Source organism: Anarrhichthys ocellatus, unplaced genomic scaffold (assembly GCF_004355925.1).
Source record: "Anarrhichthys ocellatus isolate YVR2014 unplaced genomic scaffold, GSC_Weel_1.0 scaffold7, whole genome shotgun sequence".
Lineage (NCBI taxonomy): Eukaryota > Metazoa > Chordata > Actinopteri > Perciformes > Anarhichadidae > Anarrhichthys > Anarrhichthys ocellatus.
In genome coordinates this window covers 4,635,371-4,655,322 of record NW_022280037.1, presented here as the reverse complement: position 1 = coordinate 4,655,322, position 19,952 = coordinate 4,635,371, and the positions used below count along the sequence as shown (strand labels likewise).

The 19,952-nt window shown below is 41.3% G+C and overlaps 2 protein-coding genes across 2 annotated transcripts in view; one reads left to right on the top strand and one right to left on the bottom strand.

Annotated features, from left to right (window-relative positions):
* ltk (leukocyte receptor tyrosine kinase) overlaps positions 1–13,806 on the top strand; it is a 42,580-nt gene extending 28,774 nt beyond the window's left edge. The window contains exons 18-29 of the mRNA XM_031847543.1: positions 1,040–1,204; positions 1,377–1,487; positions 5,266–5,452; positions 5,585–5,675; positions 6,145–6,209; positions 7,781–7,910; positions 8,017–8,114; positions 8,503–8,595; positions 8,862–8,963; positions 9,910–10,044; positions 10,284–10,374; positions 10,497–13,806. Coding sequence (XP_031703403.1) covers positions 1,040–1,204; positions 1,377–1,487; positions 5,266–5,452; positions 5,585–5,675; positions 6,145–6,209; positions 7,781–7,910; positions 8,017–8,114; positions 8,503–8,595; positions 8,862–8,963; positions 9,910–10,044; positions 10,284–10,374; positions 10,497–11,543 — 2,315 coding nt within the window. The 3' untranslated portion in view covers positions 11,544–13,806. The remainder of the gene's footprint in view (positions 1–1,039; positions 1,205–1,376; positions 1,488–5,265; positions 5,453–5,584; positions 5,676–6,144; positions 6,210–7,780; positions 7,911–8,016; positions 8,115–8,502; positions 8,596–8,861; positions 8,964–9,909; positions 10,045–10,283; positions 10,375–10,496) is intronic.
* Positions 13,807–13,927: 121 nt separating this feature from the next.
* Positions 13,928–19,952, bottom strand: part of itpka (inositol-trisphosphate 3-kinase A) — a 9,243-nt gene continuing 3,218 nt past the window's right edge. The window contains exons 2-7 of the mRNA XM_031847544.1: positions 17,925–18,021; positions 17,436–17,649; positions 16,183–16,387; positions 15,789–15,890; positions 15,231–15,302; positions 13,928–14,904 (exon numbers count right to left, since the gene is read on the bottom strand). Of these exons, the coding sequence (XP_031703404.1) occupies positions 14,650–14,904; positions 15,231–15,302; positions 15,789–15,890; positions 16,183–16,387; positions 17,436–17,649; positions 17,925–18,021 (945 nt within the window). The 3' untranslated portion in view covers positions 13,928–14,649. The remainder of the gene's footprint in view (positions 14,905–15,230; positions 15,303–15,788; positions 15,891–16,182; positions 16,388–17,435; positions 17,650–17,924; positions 18,022–19,952) is intronic.

Here is a 19,952-nt window from a genome sequence, read left to right as displayed (position 1 = left end):
TATATATATATATATATATATATATATATATATATATATATATATATATATATAAAATATTTGTACATTTTTATAAAAGGCTAACTAATTTGGCCATTGTAGTTTGTAGTGAACATTGCTCATACGGGATAGAGCGTTTGTTTGGGGAGCCATTACGGCGCATGGCTTTTTGGTGTGTTTTTACACAATTAAGCGCTATGGCACCAAGAATAAGCTATAAAGCACCAGGCTTTGGCTGCACAGACAATACTTCAATTCATTGTTGGGTTTGGTCTTTTCATGAGATTTGCTGACAAAAAAGGAAAACATCAGCTGACCTTGTTGGATTGTCCTGCAAACTTACAGTGCCTTGTAAACATATTTGCACCCCTTGGTGTTTTTTTTCCTTTTTAGTTGCATTATAATCTGGAATTAAAATTGATTTGTATTTGTTTTTTATGTAATGGACCCACACAAAAAAAAATCAAAAAATTAAAAGTGGTGTGTGCATTCGTATTCACCCCCTTTTGCTATGAAGGCCCCTATATTAGATCTAATGAAACCAATTACCTTCAAAAGTCACTTGATTATTTAAATAGTCCACCTGTGTGCAATCTGAGTGTCACATGATGATCTAACAGATCACCATTGAATCCATTATTACTAAATGGAAAGAATATGTCGCCACAACAGACCTGCCAATAGAGGAACAATACTCATGGCAGGCAAAGGGAGACATTAACCAGAGAGGCAACAAAGAGACCTTATTTAGGGGCTTCGGAACATATGGGGTGAATACAGTTTTTTAATTATGTAGATTTTTTTTATTTTTTTTTAAACCAGTTTCTTTTTATTTCCCTTCATCAATTTTGACTATTTTGTGTAGTACTAGATAAAATCCAAATGATAATCAAGTTTAATTTGAGGTTGTGATGGGAACAAAATGGGAACGCCAATGGGTGTGAAATGTTTTGCAAGGCGCTGTAACGATCACCCTCCCTAACAAATTGTGTCTGGTGTTTGTGTTTCTCTGCATCCGTGTGCTCAATGTCCCCTGTAGCCATGGAGAGTCATGGCGAGTGTGAGATCAAGGTGCGGCTGAACTGCAGCCACTGTCAAACACAGAGCTGCAAACGAGATGAGGACACTCACCTCATCCTCTGTCTCTGCGACGACGACGACGAAGTCCTGGCCAGTGACAACGTCACATGTGTCAGCACCATAGGTACGTAATTGCCTCTAACAAACACTAGTTTTATTTATTGTATGAAAGCCACAGTGTGTTAACAGCTCATTTTAATGGCAAACAATAAATCGTTCAAAGTTCTGTCCAATCCAAACTAAAGCCGTTTTTTGAATTTTTTGAATCTGGCCTCTTCTCCCTTCTCTCCGAGCAGCTCCTCAAGGCCCGGCTCTGCAGGGCCAGATGTCGACGTCTTTGATCTTGGCAGTCGTGGTCTCCATCATTGCGAGCGGCATTGCGCTGATCTGCACTGGCGTCATCCTCAGTAAGAGACTTATCCAGTTCTGTGTGCAGTCTGTACCCTCCACCTTCCACCGGCTGTGAGCAGCGGCTGGAGATACAGATGCTTCCAGATGTTGCTGAAACAGGAATACGTTTTTGACAAGTGTTGGTTTAAATGCCGTCCTCTGGCTGTGTCGGATGATTAAAGGGGCTGTGGAGAAGATAGGGCTCCGAATTACATGTGCTGAGCACTTATGGACACATTTATTACAAGCATTATTTCAGGTGACTCACCTTTTTGCTTTCTTTTCTTTGTGCCACAAAGTGTGAAATAAGATTGTACGGCAGATGAGAAGTGAGATGAGATTATGTATTTATTGCCTACACTACGATTTCTTTCACGGAAGCACGATACGGTAGAGATGTACTGTAAACATCTCACTGTATGACATTGATTTTGATATAAAAACACAGTATTGGCTATAAAAAGGACAAGCAGAAAGATTTGACATTAAACAAGGAAGTTTCCCAGCTGGAGATGTGTACTGATGAGTTAGAGAAGACAGCAGAAAATGTCAGGTGTTATGATTCAATGGCTGAAAAAAAAAAAACCCCTGAAGAAACAATAATGATTATGAGGCATAAAGAATACATAACAAATCACAACCGTGATCAAATATAGGATTGTAGTCATTTTGGGAAGCATATAGTCTATCCTAACCCTTGGGCATTGATTCTCTGTGATACGAGTATTCGGGTATTGCAAAAAAAAGACACAAAGCGCTGTGATAAAGAGTGGTTGCTTTTCAATGAAGAGATGACTCCATTTATTCGATTTCTGTAATCTGAGACAATCTGACAATCAGAATTGCTGTAAAATGCTTTGCTGATGATTCTTGCACGAATAAACCGCTTAAAATAGGAATAATTAACAATTAACCAGTTTTATTTACTACTCAGGAGCAATAACACTCAAGAGAAAGAGAAAGAGAGACAACTGAGGAATTAGAAGACAACCACAATCTAATATTTAAGATGAATTAGTCATCTGACATTACCTAATGTTACTAATGTTGCATTAATATTTATCTTGGGCTCAAACGCTGCTATGCAATACAACTGTTTAATGTTGACATGTTTAGTAAAACTAGCTTTATTAACTGCACACTTTATAAAAAATGCAGTTTTAACAACAACATATCCAGTAATTTTGCAATAATATAGGACAGTGAGGGATTTTAAAGCTAATTACATGTTTTTTTGCACCTTTTGTCACCTTTTTGACAACCATCTGCTGCAGATATTAAGCAAGGGAATCCTGACGTTTTGGCCCACCACTAATCCTCCACTAAGATGTTTGAGTACAGAATATTCCCTCTCTCTCGATAACGTCACTGAATGTGCTGAATAAGTAAAGCTTAACAGTGGAGGACTCGCTTTTTCTTTCTCACATTCAGTCTTGGTGAGTTTAAGTTTTGTGTGTGGGCTTCTGGAGAAATCTGCACAGCACTGACTTCCTGTAAAATATCAATCCCATGTTCAGCTCTCTGGGCTTGTACGCTGTCTGACAAGACAACCAGGCTCCATGGCAAGAGCAGTTTGTGGTTTTGACCAAACTACTACAAGAATCCTCCTTTTAAGTGATCAATTTATAATGATTGCAGCGAGACCCGTTCTGGTGAACTTAAATCTAACACCACATACTACATCGTTTTCCCTTGTACACAGGAAAGGTAAACTAATCAACCGATAAGATGGACATGGAATTTACTGACCTCACATTCATGCCCCTCGAGGATCGCCTTTCCATTTTAAGACACTTCATGAGCTTTAATCTTGCTCCGCTACTTTGCATAAAAGGTATCACAACACTGTTGTATTGTGGAGTGACATTTCTGTTTTTTTTATTTTAGATTGGGTAGATTAGCTCCACATCACTTGGTATAATATGTTCTAGTTGCAGAACCTTTTATATGTATTGTTATTAGAAGCATGTGTAAATGTGTGAAATGCACATTTTTACAACAGTAGACTACAAGAATACCAGTAATGGATGTTGAGAATAACAGATGAATTGATTCTTCCTGTTGGGAGCACCCTCCCTTCAGGAGATTTGAGGAAATGTTTGTATTGCTTTTATATATATATATAAAAATGGGAAATAAATTAAAGTTGAAGTAGGGTTAAGATGAGCCAGGCCAACAAATATTAGTCATCAGATAAATGGTATTTCAGCAGATACAATGGTTAGGTATATATAATTAATAGCCATGAACAAACAGAAGTGGAGTGAAACTGCATGACTCCTGTAATAACCAGACAAAGTGCTTTTTGTAATGAAAAATGGATGAGCTATTAAGTGTGACTTCCTCACTAACCGCACTGAGTGTGATTGTGTGAATTTGCAAGTGAATAAATACTAAAACAAAACGTAACCTTTGTGCAAATACATACATGTTGCTTTCCGTTGCAAAAAGCACACCTACGCACACGCTTTCAGGTTAACAGTGTCTCTTCACCTGAGCTCTCCCCCATGCAGGGGGGTAGTCTGTTCCCTGGGCGCCCCATCTCCTCCTCCGTTCCCTCCTCCTCCTCCTCAAACCCACCCCTCATCCCAACCCCCCTGAGTCCCTAGCATCTGCACCGGGCGATGGCTCTACGACACCTCTTACCTGCACACAACGCCCCCCCCTCCCTGGCAGACTACCAACCTGCATCGGGGATGTGGGCTGCCTCCATGGCGGGTGAGTCCAAACTCACTGGCACAGACAGTCTAGGAGCAGTAACCAAGGAGAGGACATCCCTCATGCATCCTGCAAAACATTGGGCCTCATGCAAGAACCACTCGTATGAACAGATTTGTTCTAAAGTGGCTTGTGCGAGTGATTCAGGAGAACTTGCCGCGCTCTCCAATTTTCTCGTATTTTTAATTTTCTCTTTGGTATGGACACAATTTTTGAGTGGGCAAGACCTGTTGGAGTGTGCAATTAGTGTGCCGTTATCCAAACCTGTTTTTCACTAAAGGTTTCATTCTTTTGAGGCATTTTTGCATTAGAAAATCCTACATAAATTACCCTTCGTAGATAAGTTGACATTATCTTGTTTGACTCTGCAATTTGAATTATAATATGCTATTGTATAACACTTCAGTATCAATATGAACATCTCAAGCTGCAAAACGACTTAAATTAGGAACTAATTGGAGGTAAATGTGTCTCTATATAATAAGGTCAGTGAGAAGTGTAAGCAGGCACCTCATGGCTAGCTTACTTTTGGGTGGCTTAGCGCTTCAGGCCCTTGGAAGAGAGTGTGTCTTTAGACAGTGCCCTCATATTGGCAGAGACGGATGGATGGTTCTTTACATTCATCTTCACATGCAGGTTTGTATAATGTTATTGTGGCGTTAATTATACAAATTTACATTTCTCACAAAGGCGTGCTCGTTTACGCACAAGTGGTGTTCATCAGGTTTACCCTGGTCATTTACACAGTTGTCTGAAGTTAGCAGTGTGTAGGATTTGTCTTCTTAAAGGTGAACACCAATTTTCCACATCAAAGTGTCTGTCAACCAACTCTTTTACGAACAGACTCACTTTTTTCCCCACTGGCCCTAAGGATGTTGTTTTTACATTGATAAGCATCAGTACTGAGATGCGGCTCGACCCCTCCTTGTGTTACTGCTTCTACAGTTAGCAGATGGTCAGGAAGTTGTTTCTACAACTTAAATGCAAGTATGGGGTCCAGTTAGTGTTGTGATTTAAAAAAAAAAAAAAGTTCTGAGACTTTGAAGTAAAAGAAGCTGGTTTTGTCTCCGTCTTCAGTCTGGTACCGCAGGAAGAACGACCTGCATGCAGTGAGGCGGCATCTGCAGAGTCCAGAGTACAAGCTGAGCAAGATCCGCTCCTCCACCATCATGACAGACTACAACCCCAACTACTGCTTTGCAGGGAAGTCCGCCTCACTCAATGAACTGAAAGAAGTACCACGCAAGAACATAACACTTCTCAGGTCCAGCATACTCTGACACAATGTCAAGATGTCCTTTTGAGGTTCTGATGGCTCTGCGGGCCGATGCCCTTACTTAGAATACAGATTTTTACTGATTGTTTCACTTCAATTTTTCATCTTTTTTTTTGTCAGGGCTCTCGGCCATGGTGCATTCGGTGAAGTCTATGAAGGACAAGTTCTGGGGATGAGCAGCGATAACAGCCCCCTGCAGGTGGCCATAAAGGTCAGCTTACACTTTGTAAGGCATACGAGGACAAATTGCACCCAAGTGTCAGATGATAGCATCTCGAGGAGAGTTGTGTTCATTAACATCTGTAATCAACATCCCACAGGGGTGCCTCCTACCTTTTGGATCTAAAGGTCACACACGCATGAAGGAAAAGACAAGGTCTTTGTAATGCGATAGTTTAGAGAAGGGTTATTTGCTTTACTTACTACATAATATAAACATGTAGTAAGCTAGTTTGTGTAAAAAATCTTTATAATGCAAAAATGAAATGACATACTGCAATGTCTGCACGGAAGGATTGGATGACCTCAGATCACTTGGCTTAAAAACTACACAAGGTTAAAAAAGAAACAGCTGAGTGATCTTCACATGGGTTTGCCTTTTCAATAGTCTGCTGATTAGGTCTCCTGATATCTTGCCTCTTGACAATAGCAGCTTCTCAAACTGCTTCTCTGCTCCACAGACTCTTCCAGAAATCTGCTCCGAACAGGATGAAATGGATTTCCTGATGGAGGCCCTGATTATGAGGTGCACCATACTGCAGTTCACGCGTTGATTCACTCAATACATCCTTCTTACAGAACACCTGTGGCGTGTGAGGCAGCAGTGTTCTCACATCATCAGCCATCAACTGGCTGCTGCGTTAGGGAGAGAGAGAGAGTTATGATTAACAGAAATAAATGGAAGCAGGGACGTCAAGGTCTCTAAAAGGCCAAAATAAACAAAACCCCCATGCTAACTAGAAAATAAGAAGTTCAACTGGCCTACAGAAACAAACAGAAATGCAATACTGAGCTCCCTAACTAACCATAAAACAGGAGATAACAGAAATGAGAAAGTAAACGGCAGAGAACCCCCAAAGTTACCCAGGCTGGTTACTAACCACCTCCCCACCAACTAGCTGGCCAAGACAGAGGGTAACCTCATAGACCTGTACTCAGGAACAATCAAAACACAGCTTCAGCAGTACGAACGCTTACGGCAGCAGACAAACAGCTCAAAGGCCAAGAGAGAACAAGAGCAGAAGCACTGCATCTGGGGCTTGATATTCAGCTCCACTGATGGACTGATGACTCTCAGGTGTGAGTGCTCCAGGAACTGAAAAGGGGCCGTGGCAGACTTCAAACACAGACACAGCTCTCTTCTAACAAGAGAACAGAATTAGTTCAGTGGGCGTAACACACATATAGACCTTGTTGTTGTGAGAAGCCAATTATTTAAGGACAAAATCTGCAGGGGTATTTTTTTATCTCAGTATAATAACTGTAACTTCGTCTCAGTAAAATAACTAATACAGATAACTTGCTGTGTGAAACTAGTCTCTTCCACAAACATCTGGCGTGCATTTGTTTTTTTTGACTGGATCAAAGACGATTTACCCATTTAGATAAATTGAGTTCCAGCCCCTCGAAATAATAGAGCTGAGATCACACACATGACACACATGTACGGAAATTAAGGAGCAATAAAAATCAAGTTTTGTTGTCATTTCTCTTTATACAGGTTTTACAAAAAGTAGGAAAAAATGTAGTGCGCCTATAGGGCCAAAGTGCAATACATAATAATAATAGGGAATTAAAACTAAAAAAAGTAAAAATAAGCATTGCATATTACAATAGAACATAAACATAGTAAATTAACACAAAGTAATAAAAACTTGACTGTAGAAACATCAAAGTGTCCTCAGCGGGTCGACTAGACCTGGGAAGGGGTGAGAGGAGTTCTTTGTAGCGCTGCAGTCTTTTCTCCAACAGTTGGAAACTGGTCCTCACAACCCGCAGGCTTTCCTGTCTGCAGCTGAAAAGTTCCGTGCCAAACAGTGATGCAACAGACGCAACATTCCACCAAGTAGTGCAGTTTAGTTACACAGTTAAATGCTTTTTTCATGTTTCCATCAGCAAAGGTTTGAGTGGTACCAATAGAACCACTCCAACCTGGCACCACCTCTGAGTTAAAACACTGCACACCACTGATCGATCAAATTGGTCCCTAGTGCGACACTTTTTAAAGAGTCGAACTACCAGCGATTTGTGTATGTGATTAACAAACACAATTACAAGCCTGCTAACCTCAGTGTTAATCATTGTTTGTCCACGCAGCAAGTTCAGCCATGACAACATTGTGCGTTGCATCGGCGTCAGTCTGAACATCCTGCCTCGTTTTATTCTGCTGGAGCTGATGACGGGAGGAGACATGAAGAGCTTCCTGAGACAGAACAGGCCACGGGCTGTACGTCGGGACTCCACCTTTTCTGTGTGTGTCTGAGTTGTGTGTGTGTGTGTGTGTGTGTGCGTGTGTTTTTGTTGCCAACTAAATTGAGCTGTGCTGTATCCAGGGCCAGACCTCTACTCTCACCATGCGGGAGCTGCTGCAGATGGCCAGAGACATCGCCTTCGGCTGTCGCTACCTGGAGGAGAACCACTTCATACACAGGTTCAGATCTGGCCCCAGATGTTACTACTCCTTTTTAAACAACCCAAAAATAAAGTGTTATGGGCTGTAAGAAGGCCCTTTCTATAGCATCAAAAACACTAGATTTGATAGATTGTATGAGCTGTTCCTCTCGTCACAAGTGGACCTTGTTTACTGTAAACTACAGTAGTCAACTTTGTTTTGCAGCAGGAAACATGTCGACTTTTAGGTGACTGTAACTGGTTTATGCCCATCTTTACATCAATCCTCTTTTTTAATGATTTAAAATGTTCCAACAAATAAAAAACAACAAACTACGGGTTTATCATGCAGTACATTATTTAGGTGGGTTTGGAGAGTTAAGTGCCATCATGAAGCTACATTCAGTAACAGATCCTGTGATTTTCAGAGACATCGCTGCTAGAAATTGCCTGCTTACCTGCCCTGGACCAGACAGAGTGGCCAAAATTGGCGATTTCGGCATGGCACGAGACATATACAGGTTTGTATGCTGAATCTGCATCATCACGCACTGCATGGCAGCACAAAGCGCACAGGATGACTTAAGATGATGTCTCTCATTGGAGAAGGAGTCTGGACAGCACTGGGTTGATGTGGTACATGGGGGACCAGTTGAAAAGCTATCTCATTATGCCCCACGGAGCCAGATTCAGAATTTACTTTACAGAGTTCATGGCCTTGAGGTATTTACCTTCTCTTCTGATGACGAATGGACATTCCAAATCAGATTTTTCTTCTGTTTCTCAGAGCCAGCTATTACCGGAAAGGTGGCCGTGCCATGCTGCCAGTCAAATGGATGCCACCAGAGGCCTTCATGGAGGGAATCTTCACCTGCAAGACTGATACATGGTATGAATATGAGGCACACATTATACTCTATACAGTGGTACGTTTTTATCCACAAAGAGGTTTTACACAAATATGTAAGTCTTTGAAAAATGCTGAATATCGTGGGTTTAATTAACGTTTTCTTTTTCTTTCTCATTGCTACTAATTGTTCTGATACGTATCCCAGCGCTTTATTGCCGCTAATTTAAAAAGCATCCATGCAGTCAGTACAACACCAGCTGGAGAGATTGAAGTCATTTTACTCCTAAACAAAACCACACATCTGTATCAAGTGAACAAGACAGCAACAGAATCTGTGTTCAAGACACAGAGCCAACTGGAGACAGAACGCAGTGAGGATCAGTATCCAAACCACTTTTTCAATGACAAAGGAAGTTGAATACTTAGCATGTACGTTTAACTTTAATAGGTGCAATCAGAGTCTTTTATGGTGGGATGACAGATTATACAGCTGAGCTGTCCATAAAACTCAGAGTCAGACTGGTGGTGGGAATATGTACAGTATACAATTTGACCACAGATAATTATAGTTAAACTCTGATGAGGTACATTCTTCCTTCACACTTGAAGTTCTTTAGAAAATAAGTTATTTTCCAGCAGAACAAATTTTAAAAAAACAAGAGAGGCTTGTGTGGCTTTCGCTCCAGTTACCACAAACTGGGAACAACTGTGGGGAAATGTAAACTGTGTTGAAGCATCACAGTTCACCATCTGGGACGTTCTAATGGAGCACTAGAATAATATAGATAAATATTATAGTACAAAAACACTTGGACAATCAATACCAGACAAAGTAAAACCATCTAGTAAGCATTATCATTTCAATAATAATTAGCTTTTTTATAGATGTTATAAACCGAGGCAGTGCTTTCAGGTTGATTCTGGTACACTCTGAGAAACATGAGCAAGGTTCAACTCAGTTGTTGATCTGGCTCTCCCCCTGCAGGTCATTTGGAGTGCTGCTGTGGGAGATCCTCTCTCTGGGTTTCATGCCGTATCCTTGTAAAACCAACCAAGAGGTGCTGGAGTTTGTCAACAGTGGAGGCAGAATGGATCCTCCCAAGAGCTGTCCGGGGCCTGTGTGAGTACTGACAGGAGCAGGGCACAGCTGGGATGATTTCAGGGATGACTTTAGAGAAAATGGCACAGATTCTGCTTTGTCTACTACCTTTAATGTTCAATTGATGGAACTCTCTAAAGTTTTCTCTGCTTATTTTGTCTCTTTGGTATGATAATACCGTGACTTATGTATAAGATGGTTCATATAACAAACAGCTTAAACAATAGATTTGAAATGTGTGTCTGTTACTATGTATGTAGCTATCGGATCATGACCCAGTGTTGGCAACACTGTCCCGAGCACCGGCCCAACTTCTCTACTATCCTGGAAAGAATTAACTACTGCTCTCAGGTATGCTCTATAGCACACCTGTCTGTGCAATTAGTGTTAAATACATGTAATATTTATTTAGGCTTCCTTCCTTCATTCTTTTTTTTCTTTCATTAATGTTCCCCTTCACTGCTCTGTACCAGGACCCAGATGTGATCAACACACCCCTGCCAATGGAATATACCCCCACCGCAGAGGACAATGGTGGCACAATAATCCGTCCCTCTGACCACACCTCCACCAGCCTCACTCCACTCTCAGTGTCCCATCCCGTTTCCCAGGCTTTCCCCTCTCAGCTGGGTCTCTCCTCTCTGGGCCTTGGTCCAACACCTCTTCCCCCACAGCCTACCAAACCCCGTCTACTGCTCCAGAGGACCCAACCTGTCCACCACGAAGTGACATCATGCCGTGAGGCTTTGGAGCCGTGCTGGGCTGAGCCTGTTCCTGCCCCTGGTTTGTCAGCAGGAGGCCACTGGCTCCACCCTGAGCCTCCTCATCACCGACCTTGCTCCAGAAACAGCTCCTCCTCAGGGAGCCAGAGGCTGAAGAACAAAACAAAGAACCTGTGGAACCCCACATATGGCTCCTGGGTTTTGGAAAACTTCCGGGGGAAGAAAACACTCGCTCACACTCAGTCCATGCCACTCTCAAGCTCTGCTGCCACCGTCTCCAACACACAGGCTCCTCAGACCTGCAACCCAACCTTAGAGAGCAACGAAGCTGAGTGTAACAGCACCCACCTCAGCCCCTCCAGCCTCTGCACTTCCTCAACCTCATCCCCGTCCTGCCAAGCTAAAACTGCCCCGAGCACGTCCTCCCATAAGACCCCAACAGGTGGCATCATAAAAGCTGGTATGGACCTGGCGAAGCTCCAGAGTTTCCCCTGTGGCAACGTCAACTATGCCTACGATGAGCAAAGCTACGAGGCAGAGAGCCTTCCCTTGGTCATACCCAAAACCCCAGACGCCATCACGAACACCAGCTCTGCCCCCAGTGTCTCCTCAGGTACAAGCCTGGGACTGGCATTAGGCCTCCATACCTCCTCATCTTGTATGCCCAAGCTGCTGCTGAAGCGCCACGCCAGCTACGGACACGAGGACGTGAGGAGACACACCAAAGCTGAGAAACCCACACGTGACCGAGACTCAGGCTTTTCTCTGTCTGAAGACCTCAGCGTTACCCCCATCTAAGAAACGGCTTACTGTAACTGGGATTCTGATTGATGTGAAGATCAAATGTCACAACCTGAGACTAGATTTCTGGAACAAAACGCCATGACCACGAGGGCTTTGTTACAGTCTGAGTGGCCAGCACATCAACATATTGGAGCTCCTGGAATGCTGGAAAACACAAACACTACTCTGCACTGTGATACAGAAAGGCCCCGCTGGACTCAGAGCTCTTTCCTGGGCCTCTGGTACACTGGTAGCTGAAAACACTGGACAACATGCAGCCCTGTGACATGCAGCCACATTCAATAACTGCTGTAGTTGGACTCCTTTTCTACCTATTTTTCTTTTTTTTTCATGAAGGCTTTGAAAGTAGTATATGTTGCATTATAGTAAACATTTTGTTGGTATTTGTAGTAATCGCTGTACAGTAGGACTATAACAACATGAAGATATTGAGCCATTGGGAAGAGAATCCCCAAGGATGTGTTTTTATTTACGATTTTTTTTATTTCAAATGATTGAAATTCAGTAAAGGCTGTGAAGTTACTAAAACTATTTCACTTGTAGTTTTATGCATACTTAAGGAACTTGCGTTACGTGGTTCACTAACGTGACACTGATTTGCTTTCACCCTAAATAATGTGAAAACAGATACGCCTAATATACAGCAATAACAGGTCTACTTACTTGGTGTTTCCAACACTGAACCAGCTAATGGAGTTTTCTCAGTTGTTCATGGAGATGGACTAGTTTGTATGCAAGTATGGAATTTCAGTGGCGTGAGAACAAGCGGTCGTACACACAAGGAAATCCTAAATCCTGTTTTTATTTGAGGATAGTCTGAGGGTGTCAAATGTGAATCTTTCTCCGGCTGTCCACTGACTCTTGGTCACTTGACTTTCACCTCCTCCCAGTTGATGCTGCTGGTTTTAGTCTGGTGTTCACAGACAGCCAGACGCAGTTACCGCTGACTTCCTGCAAACCTCACAATGAGGACAAGAAAGTCACTGTTCCTGGCCAGGAAATAGTCCCGCATTTACTCCCACTTTACATTTTGTTTTGGTGCAGATTAAAATAAACAACATATAATGTGTTTGTTGGTGAGCAAGGAGGCAGATATATTTTCCTCTAGTCAGAGCCAGACTTGCTGTTTCCAGTCTTTGTGCTAAGCTAAGCTAACTGGCTGTAGCTTGAAATTTACTGAGCAAACATAAGAGTGGTATCGATTTTCTCTGCAAGAAAAAAGATAAGAACATTTCCCCCAAAACACTCCCCTTATGGTGTTTAAATAGTTTCTGATAAGCGTTGATTCCTTGTGAAAATCACTTCCTGTACGTTCTGTGCTGAGATTTCTTTGCTAAACTACATAGATCTTGATTTGGCATTGCATATTTTTGACTATTCTCTTTCCCCATGTCCCAATATTTACTTGGACTTCTCATAAAAGTATAAGCGTGTAGAATTTGATGACCGCGCAGCTGTGAAAATATTTGCTATTTTTGTATTCTCTCCCGTACACTGGACTAACCCATTGCATTTGTAGCTGTTTTTTTTTTCATTTATTATTATTCATGTGTGTTAATGAAGGATCTGTATCACTGCCATTAAATACCACTGCACTGCATCTACTGGTGCCGTGCTGGTAGTACCGATGTTTACTCAGCAGGGGGAGGTATTGAGCCTTGGATCTACCAAACATGCTGCTGCAAGTATCTCAACTAATCAACCGTTAAAAGCTCTATTCAGTATTATTGTTTTTTGTCCTTATTTAATCGATTTGGTAGTTGTATCCAATACGTTATTCTTTTACTTTATACAATTCTTTATTTTGAGTCTTAACATGTCGATAGTTTATTTTTTAGTATGTTGAATGAATTGTTACACTTATATAAATAAGGGTTCTATAGTCTTTCTGTGTGTTTTTATGCTCAGGCCTGCTGATATTGGTGAGTGTTATTTGGGTTGCTCAACAGTCCACTTGAAATGGTGACCTATACCAAAAGGCTCAAATTATTTTCCAAAGACTTATTTTTAGTGAGATTTGTGCCATTTAGAAATATAGATTACTGTGGAATTCATTTTACAGAGAAGGAAAAAAAATCCCCCTTGTCTTGCTCACAGTGTATATTTTTTATGGTCTGGTGCGTTTTATTTCACACTTTTTTCTGTATTCGTTATGTTGGTGAGGGTGTTAATGACTCAACCAAAAATACAAAGACATTCTATGCAATATACCGTCTTTTACCCTTTCCTCTAACCTAATTGTGCCCCAATAAATCAACATATATTGATCTTATTTGTGTGAGTTTTATCAGTTGTAAAGAGTGAATTTAGCTCTGGCTAACATACATATAAAGATACCACAAGTGTGTTTTGCTATTGAAAATAACAGTGAAAAAAGGAACAGTACTTGCCCATTTTAATTCTCGTACATTTTCATATATTTCATTTGCACAACATCTCTGAAAAAGACCCAAAAAGGTGCTATATAACAAGTTTGATTACAGGAACAAAATCAGTGAAAGAAATATAAATTGATATACAATAAAAGAGTTTGTCAAAACAGTGACACTAATAATAATACACTAACAATTATACAGTATGCAGTACTATATTTGTGTTGTAGTTATATGACTGTGAGGTCTTTGAGCTTCATACTGCACTGAATTACTTCTGTAATATTACACCTACAGATGTATTGTCAGAGCTGAGGGTTAGATCGTAATAAGGAGGACTGAGGACTCTCTCCTTGCTTTAATTCGTATTTCATGAGCATTTCCTTCACATGGAACAAGCCCGTCCCTGAAACTGAAATGCAGAGTCCTTACACTTTCACTTCTGTTCATTTTATAGGAAGTTGAATTAGTGTCAGTTCATTTGCTCAATCGTTCAGTAACTAGCGACAAACTATCTGCTTCTCTGTTCAGTGTCTATTGTGTCTTTTCTGTCAGTGGCTTTTTTAAAGCTGCTCTTAGGCTTTTTTTCGTATCATTTCTGCACATTTTTAACATTTATCATCCATCACACAAAGCACATCAACATTTATTAAATTTCCCTATTTTTAACACCTCTCTGTGGTGTTAAAAATAGTTTGACTTCTTTTCATCCATCTACAGGTCAAAGGTCACTGACAATCTGTTTCTTTAGCAACTGAGCAAACAGTTTCTTCGGCTGTCACTTTATTGCTTACAGACTCCAGAGTGTGGATGAGGTTTTCCAGCCCCAACAGGTAGCCATCCTCCCGGTTGCCTTCCTGCCAGCGAATGTCATGGCTTAACGTCTGGCCCTCTGGTAACGCCGTGGTCCTGCCAAAGTCAATGATCCAGACCTGTGCATTGCTGGTGTGATCGTGGATAAAGAGGAGAGAGCTGCCAATGACCTACGAAGAACAGGAATGGTTTCATATTAGCTTTTGCTTCTCTTCATCCATTCATGCATACGTTACGATTAGATAACAATAAGACCATATATTGAATCAAACTAGTTAGCAAGAAACAGAGCGTTCTAAACAGTTTAGCCGGAAGTGAAGGAGTTTAAATAGTTATTTATTTGTTAAGGTCCTAACCAGTGCCCTCCACAACGTCATCAAAATCCGAGAACATGTTTTGGAGAAATGGTGTTCAGAGCCCTCAAGTAGAGTTCCGGCTGCAGCACTTTATTGATGCGCTTTACGTTAGTTTTTCTCATGTTTAGATCAGTCATCACCTCGTGTTGCATGAAGAACTGTGATGTCTTCAGGGCCTGTCGGATCTCCGTCAGTCTGCTCAGGTAAGACTTCTGTATTTCAAGAAAAAACAGTGACAGGCGGATCATAAAAACATTACATGAAGCCTATGCTTATATTTAAAATCTATTTTAATCTGAATCCATAAAATAGAAGCTACAGTTGTTAAATAAAAGGGTGTAGACGCAGTGTATATTTGGGAATCTCCCAATGGAAAACTCAAACAACATTAATTCCACTAAGTATTTTCTATGTGCGGTTCAAACACTTTAAGGCTGTTTGCATTCATCGTCTGATGATTAATGCATACAGCCTTTTTTTCCCAAAGTAAATAGAGAGTATACAAACTAATTATATATTTGTCCAAACACTGAACACGGATGTGAGAGCTGTTTCTATTTGGCGTTGTCTTTCAGGTCATGCCCGCGAGAGACTGCCCTGTGTAGATGCACAGTAAAGTATGTTTTGTGTTTGTCCTTACATGCATGAATACACGGCATACAGGATATGTGTGCAGAAGCGAACTGACTGTCACGTACTGTGATGTTGACGTTCCCTCCGACAAAGTCCTTGAACACCTGGGTGACGTCGTTCTTCGACCTGGTTTTCTTGAAGTCAGTCCGACACGTACCGTCACATTTCTAAAAGAGAGGAAATATTTACACAATAAAATTACTTTTTGCACATAAATTTGGGATTTATGTGCATTATTTAAACATCCAGCAGACACAAAGCAACATAAGCATTTATTTGGAGTCGCATTTCTGGTCACCTGATTAAAGTAAGTCCAATATTCACTCTGCTTTTGTTCAATTCTTCTGCTTCTGTGATTTTTTAAATTCTGCTCACGTGTACAATTCTACGTCCTTTAGTGCCTTGCTCAACTGAATAAGTGTATTATAGAATTACTGGTGACCATATCACTCCCTCTACCTTGATTCCTTCTATCCTGAAGCCCAGGGTGTTGGTGGAGCTGATGGTCTCCCTCCACTGCATGTAGCGAGGCTTGGTGACGCCTTGTTGGGAATGCTCTTGGGGAGTTGGGCCTTCGCTGTCCACCTCCATCATTTTCGTGTACAGGTCTTCCCTCGGCTTGGGTCGTTCCCTCGCCCGAACAAGCTCCTCCTCCAAGTACGTCCTGAAACAGCGGGAGGAAAAAGGCCTTCAGGTGCAGGAGCTATATGTTTTCAGACAACTGACAGAAGGGTTATCCGCATGTAAGTAAATAGTAACGTTTACTTTCAGGGTTTGTCTTGTAGTCACACCCTTAAGAGGCAAGTAGTTGACATCCAAAAGCTTTTTCATCACAGGGGACTCTTTTGCTGCACTAGAAGCTGGAGACATCAGCTCCTTTCTAATGGTGTTCACTCATGCAGAGAAGCTGGCGAGTGCACAAAAACGCCGTCACTGAAACGCTCAGCTGAGAGCAGCATACTCTGAAAGTATAAAGCTCTGCTGGTGAACAGTACAACAGCACATGCACAGTTGTCGTATTGATATCAGACAGTTATGTGCAAACAGATGTGTATTTCAGTTTCGGTTTGTGAGCTACACTTCCTCTGTGCTGAAGAGGGAAGCTGAGAGTAGACTCTAGCGTGCAACGTTGAGCTGTGTGAAAGTCTGAGTGTGTGTTAGTGCAACTTAGTGGTTTGCAACTTTGTGGTTGTGAGTGTTTTTGATGGAGGGGAGTCTCCAGGGAACCCTGAATGTGCTTGTGTGTGTGTGTGTGTGTGTGCGTGTGTGTAGCCTCAGAAATACAGACAAACATATGCACAAGCATGTGAATGCATACATTCACATGCATTCATGCCTGCATGTGTGTGTGTGTGTGTGTGTGTGTGTGTGTTTGTGTGTTTTTTGTGCCTGTGCACATGATACAGTGCGGCACCCCGCCCGCTGTGGCAGGAAGCCAAGCATATAGCCTGCAGTTACAACAGGTGTTCCCTTGTAAAGCAAAAGAAATGGTGGCACGTACTGTCCCCAGGCTGCACGTCAACAAAACAACTTAAATATCAAACACATAAATAAACAAGGAAATTATATGAAATTATTCATTTCTAACTAACTACAGAGACAGTTTGACACAATTACATGAATAGAAATTTAAAAAATGGTTATAATTACAAATCAATGCTTAAAATATCTATTATAAGTTATATTATTAAATTAATAGCTTACTTCCTTACCTCACTCCCATCTTGCAGTCCATGACATTGGGAAGGTCAAAGTTCACCAGCAGGTCAGCCATATGAAGGAAACACTCTCCATCTTTTTCCACAGTGCCATGGTAACTGGGCACAAATGGGAGCAGCGCATCATCCCTCAGCTTCTCAAAACACCGCATCTCGTTTTCGGAGAACTTCTTCAGGATGTTGCCCTCGCCTGCTGCTTTGAAGTTACCTGAGATGGGATGAAGACCGATGAAAATGAAAAAAAAGAAACTTTTGTTCGACTGTCCAGTAACACGACTGTCACTTATAGTGGCATGGAACTTTTGAATTCAATGTTTGTGTCTGTTGCAAGGAGATAGTGGTAGAGGGAACCAACAGATCTAACATCCATCACAGTTAAGTTTGAATCCTTGTCAGTTTGGTGATGGTGATGACCTCCAACCCTTCCTTTTTTCTCATTCTATAGAGCTGCCAGAAAAGTTCAACGATCTGAACAGGTCATACCTTTATGCCCGGCTAGCTGAACCCAGTTCAGCTTTCTCCTCTGCGTAACACCCAAGGGCCAGTGGACGATTGTCTTCAACTTCCACCACGCCTTGCTCTGGAGAAGACGTGCAAGAAAACAAACAGTGGTGAGTGAATCACTGGAAAGTTTTGTGGTCTATCTGTGTGCTGTTGTTCACATAAGTGATTTGAGAACAGAAGGAAGTGCTGATCTTGGTCAACCCTCTGTCTGAATAGAAATCTGATAAAATGCGCAATTCTACCCAGTAGATCTGATGCCAGGCCAGTGGCTTTCCACTGTGTGAAACCTCCAATCTAGGTCAGTTAAATGCCATTTCTGTGGAAACTCATATCTGCACTCAACAGCTCTATTCAGCATCTCCAGCTGTTGATGGGCTTTGATTCACATAATCTACTATCCAACATCAGTTTATAGCTAAAGACATTTCCTGGTTGTTTTGCTTTTACATTCAAGTAGGATTCAGAATGAATAAAACATGCATAATCTTTCATCTAAGACTTTGTCAAATTACCATTCATTAAGGGAAAATAAATCTGAAGGTTTAACACCAAATATTCAAGGGTGACACTGCCCTTGCTGCTGGCCTCTCAACTCCCACTCCCTTGTTAGCAAAGTCAGATTTGTTTGGTGTCATATGACACTAATCAAAGTAGGCACCAATCCTGAACAAAAAAAAAGATGACTGACGGGTGATTATCTTATCTCGGCAGAGGTGTTCAGTTTTCCGTGAATTGTTTAAGGACTCTTCTCATACCACCCTCGCAGTATGCACACACACACACACACACACACACACAAACACACAGACAGAAAAACACAGCAACAGATTGCGTATTTCACAGAGACACAGTAGTTCTTCACACTTGTTTAGAACTGTCTGTTTTATTCCCTCCTAGAAAACTAGACCCTATCTCAAATAACACTCGCTTTAACACTGAGAGGATTATATTTCTAGAATCTACAAATCTACAATCACCTCAAATATTATTATAAGGAAAATACACCCAATGAACAAACTCCCAGGCTCCGGAGAGGAAAACTAGTACATGTTGTTAGATCCTGTCTTTAGGCATTGGAGAGGTCATTTAATGATTCTGCGTGTTCTGATTGAAACAGGAAATGAAACAGGGACTCGTGTTAGTGAAACACAAAGCTCTGCAGCAGCCAGCCAAGTCACTGTAAAATGTCAGCTGACATGCTTCACTTACAAACTTAGATCTGAACTCTGAGTTTTTATGTAACCGTGACGGCCCTGCAGCTCTACGGCCAATATTTATATTTTAGACAGTCTGACATTGAAACTTCATGTTATTCACACCAAGCTGTACCAGCCTGGCCTTGATGACAGAAACCACAAGAGTTTGTACTGATGACATCTGGAAATTACTGGTTTCACACTCAAGTTAGAACTTAAAATAACATGTTTGCTTACTGTTCAAAGCATCAAAAGTATTCAAACACTTATTAGGTTATTAGATAATTGGATAATTTGGGCCTTGAACCGCTAACAACTCATCTACAGGGGGCCTCAACTACACACTGTATTTTACGAGGCATGCCAAGCCAAAATGGGTGGGAAACACTGGTTTGATCCTTCAAATGTATTAGCTTATTTTATAAGTTTATTTATCTAAAATCCTATTTGTAATAGTAACTGGTAACCATAGACAACAGTTAAATGTAGGAGAGTAAATGGTACAATATTTCCCTGAAATGCAGTGAAGCAAAAAGTGGCAGAAAATAGAAATATTCAAATAAAGTACAAGTACCATAAAATTGTACTTGTACTTTTCACCCTTAATTATTACAAAGGTTTATTATATTATGAAGTGTTATTTACTCCCACAAATTAAAGGCAACCTATTGCTCTTCTATTCTATTAGCCTAATGGTTGCATGGTTTCTTCAACACTCTGCTCTGTCAGACAGACACACCTTTTCAATGTAACACCAGGCCTGTTGTGTGTGTGTGTGTGTGTGTGTGTGTGTGTGTGTGTGTGTGTGTGT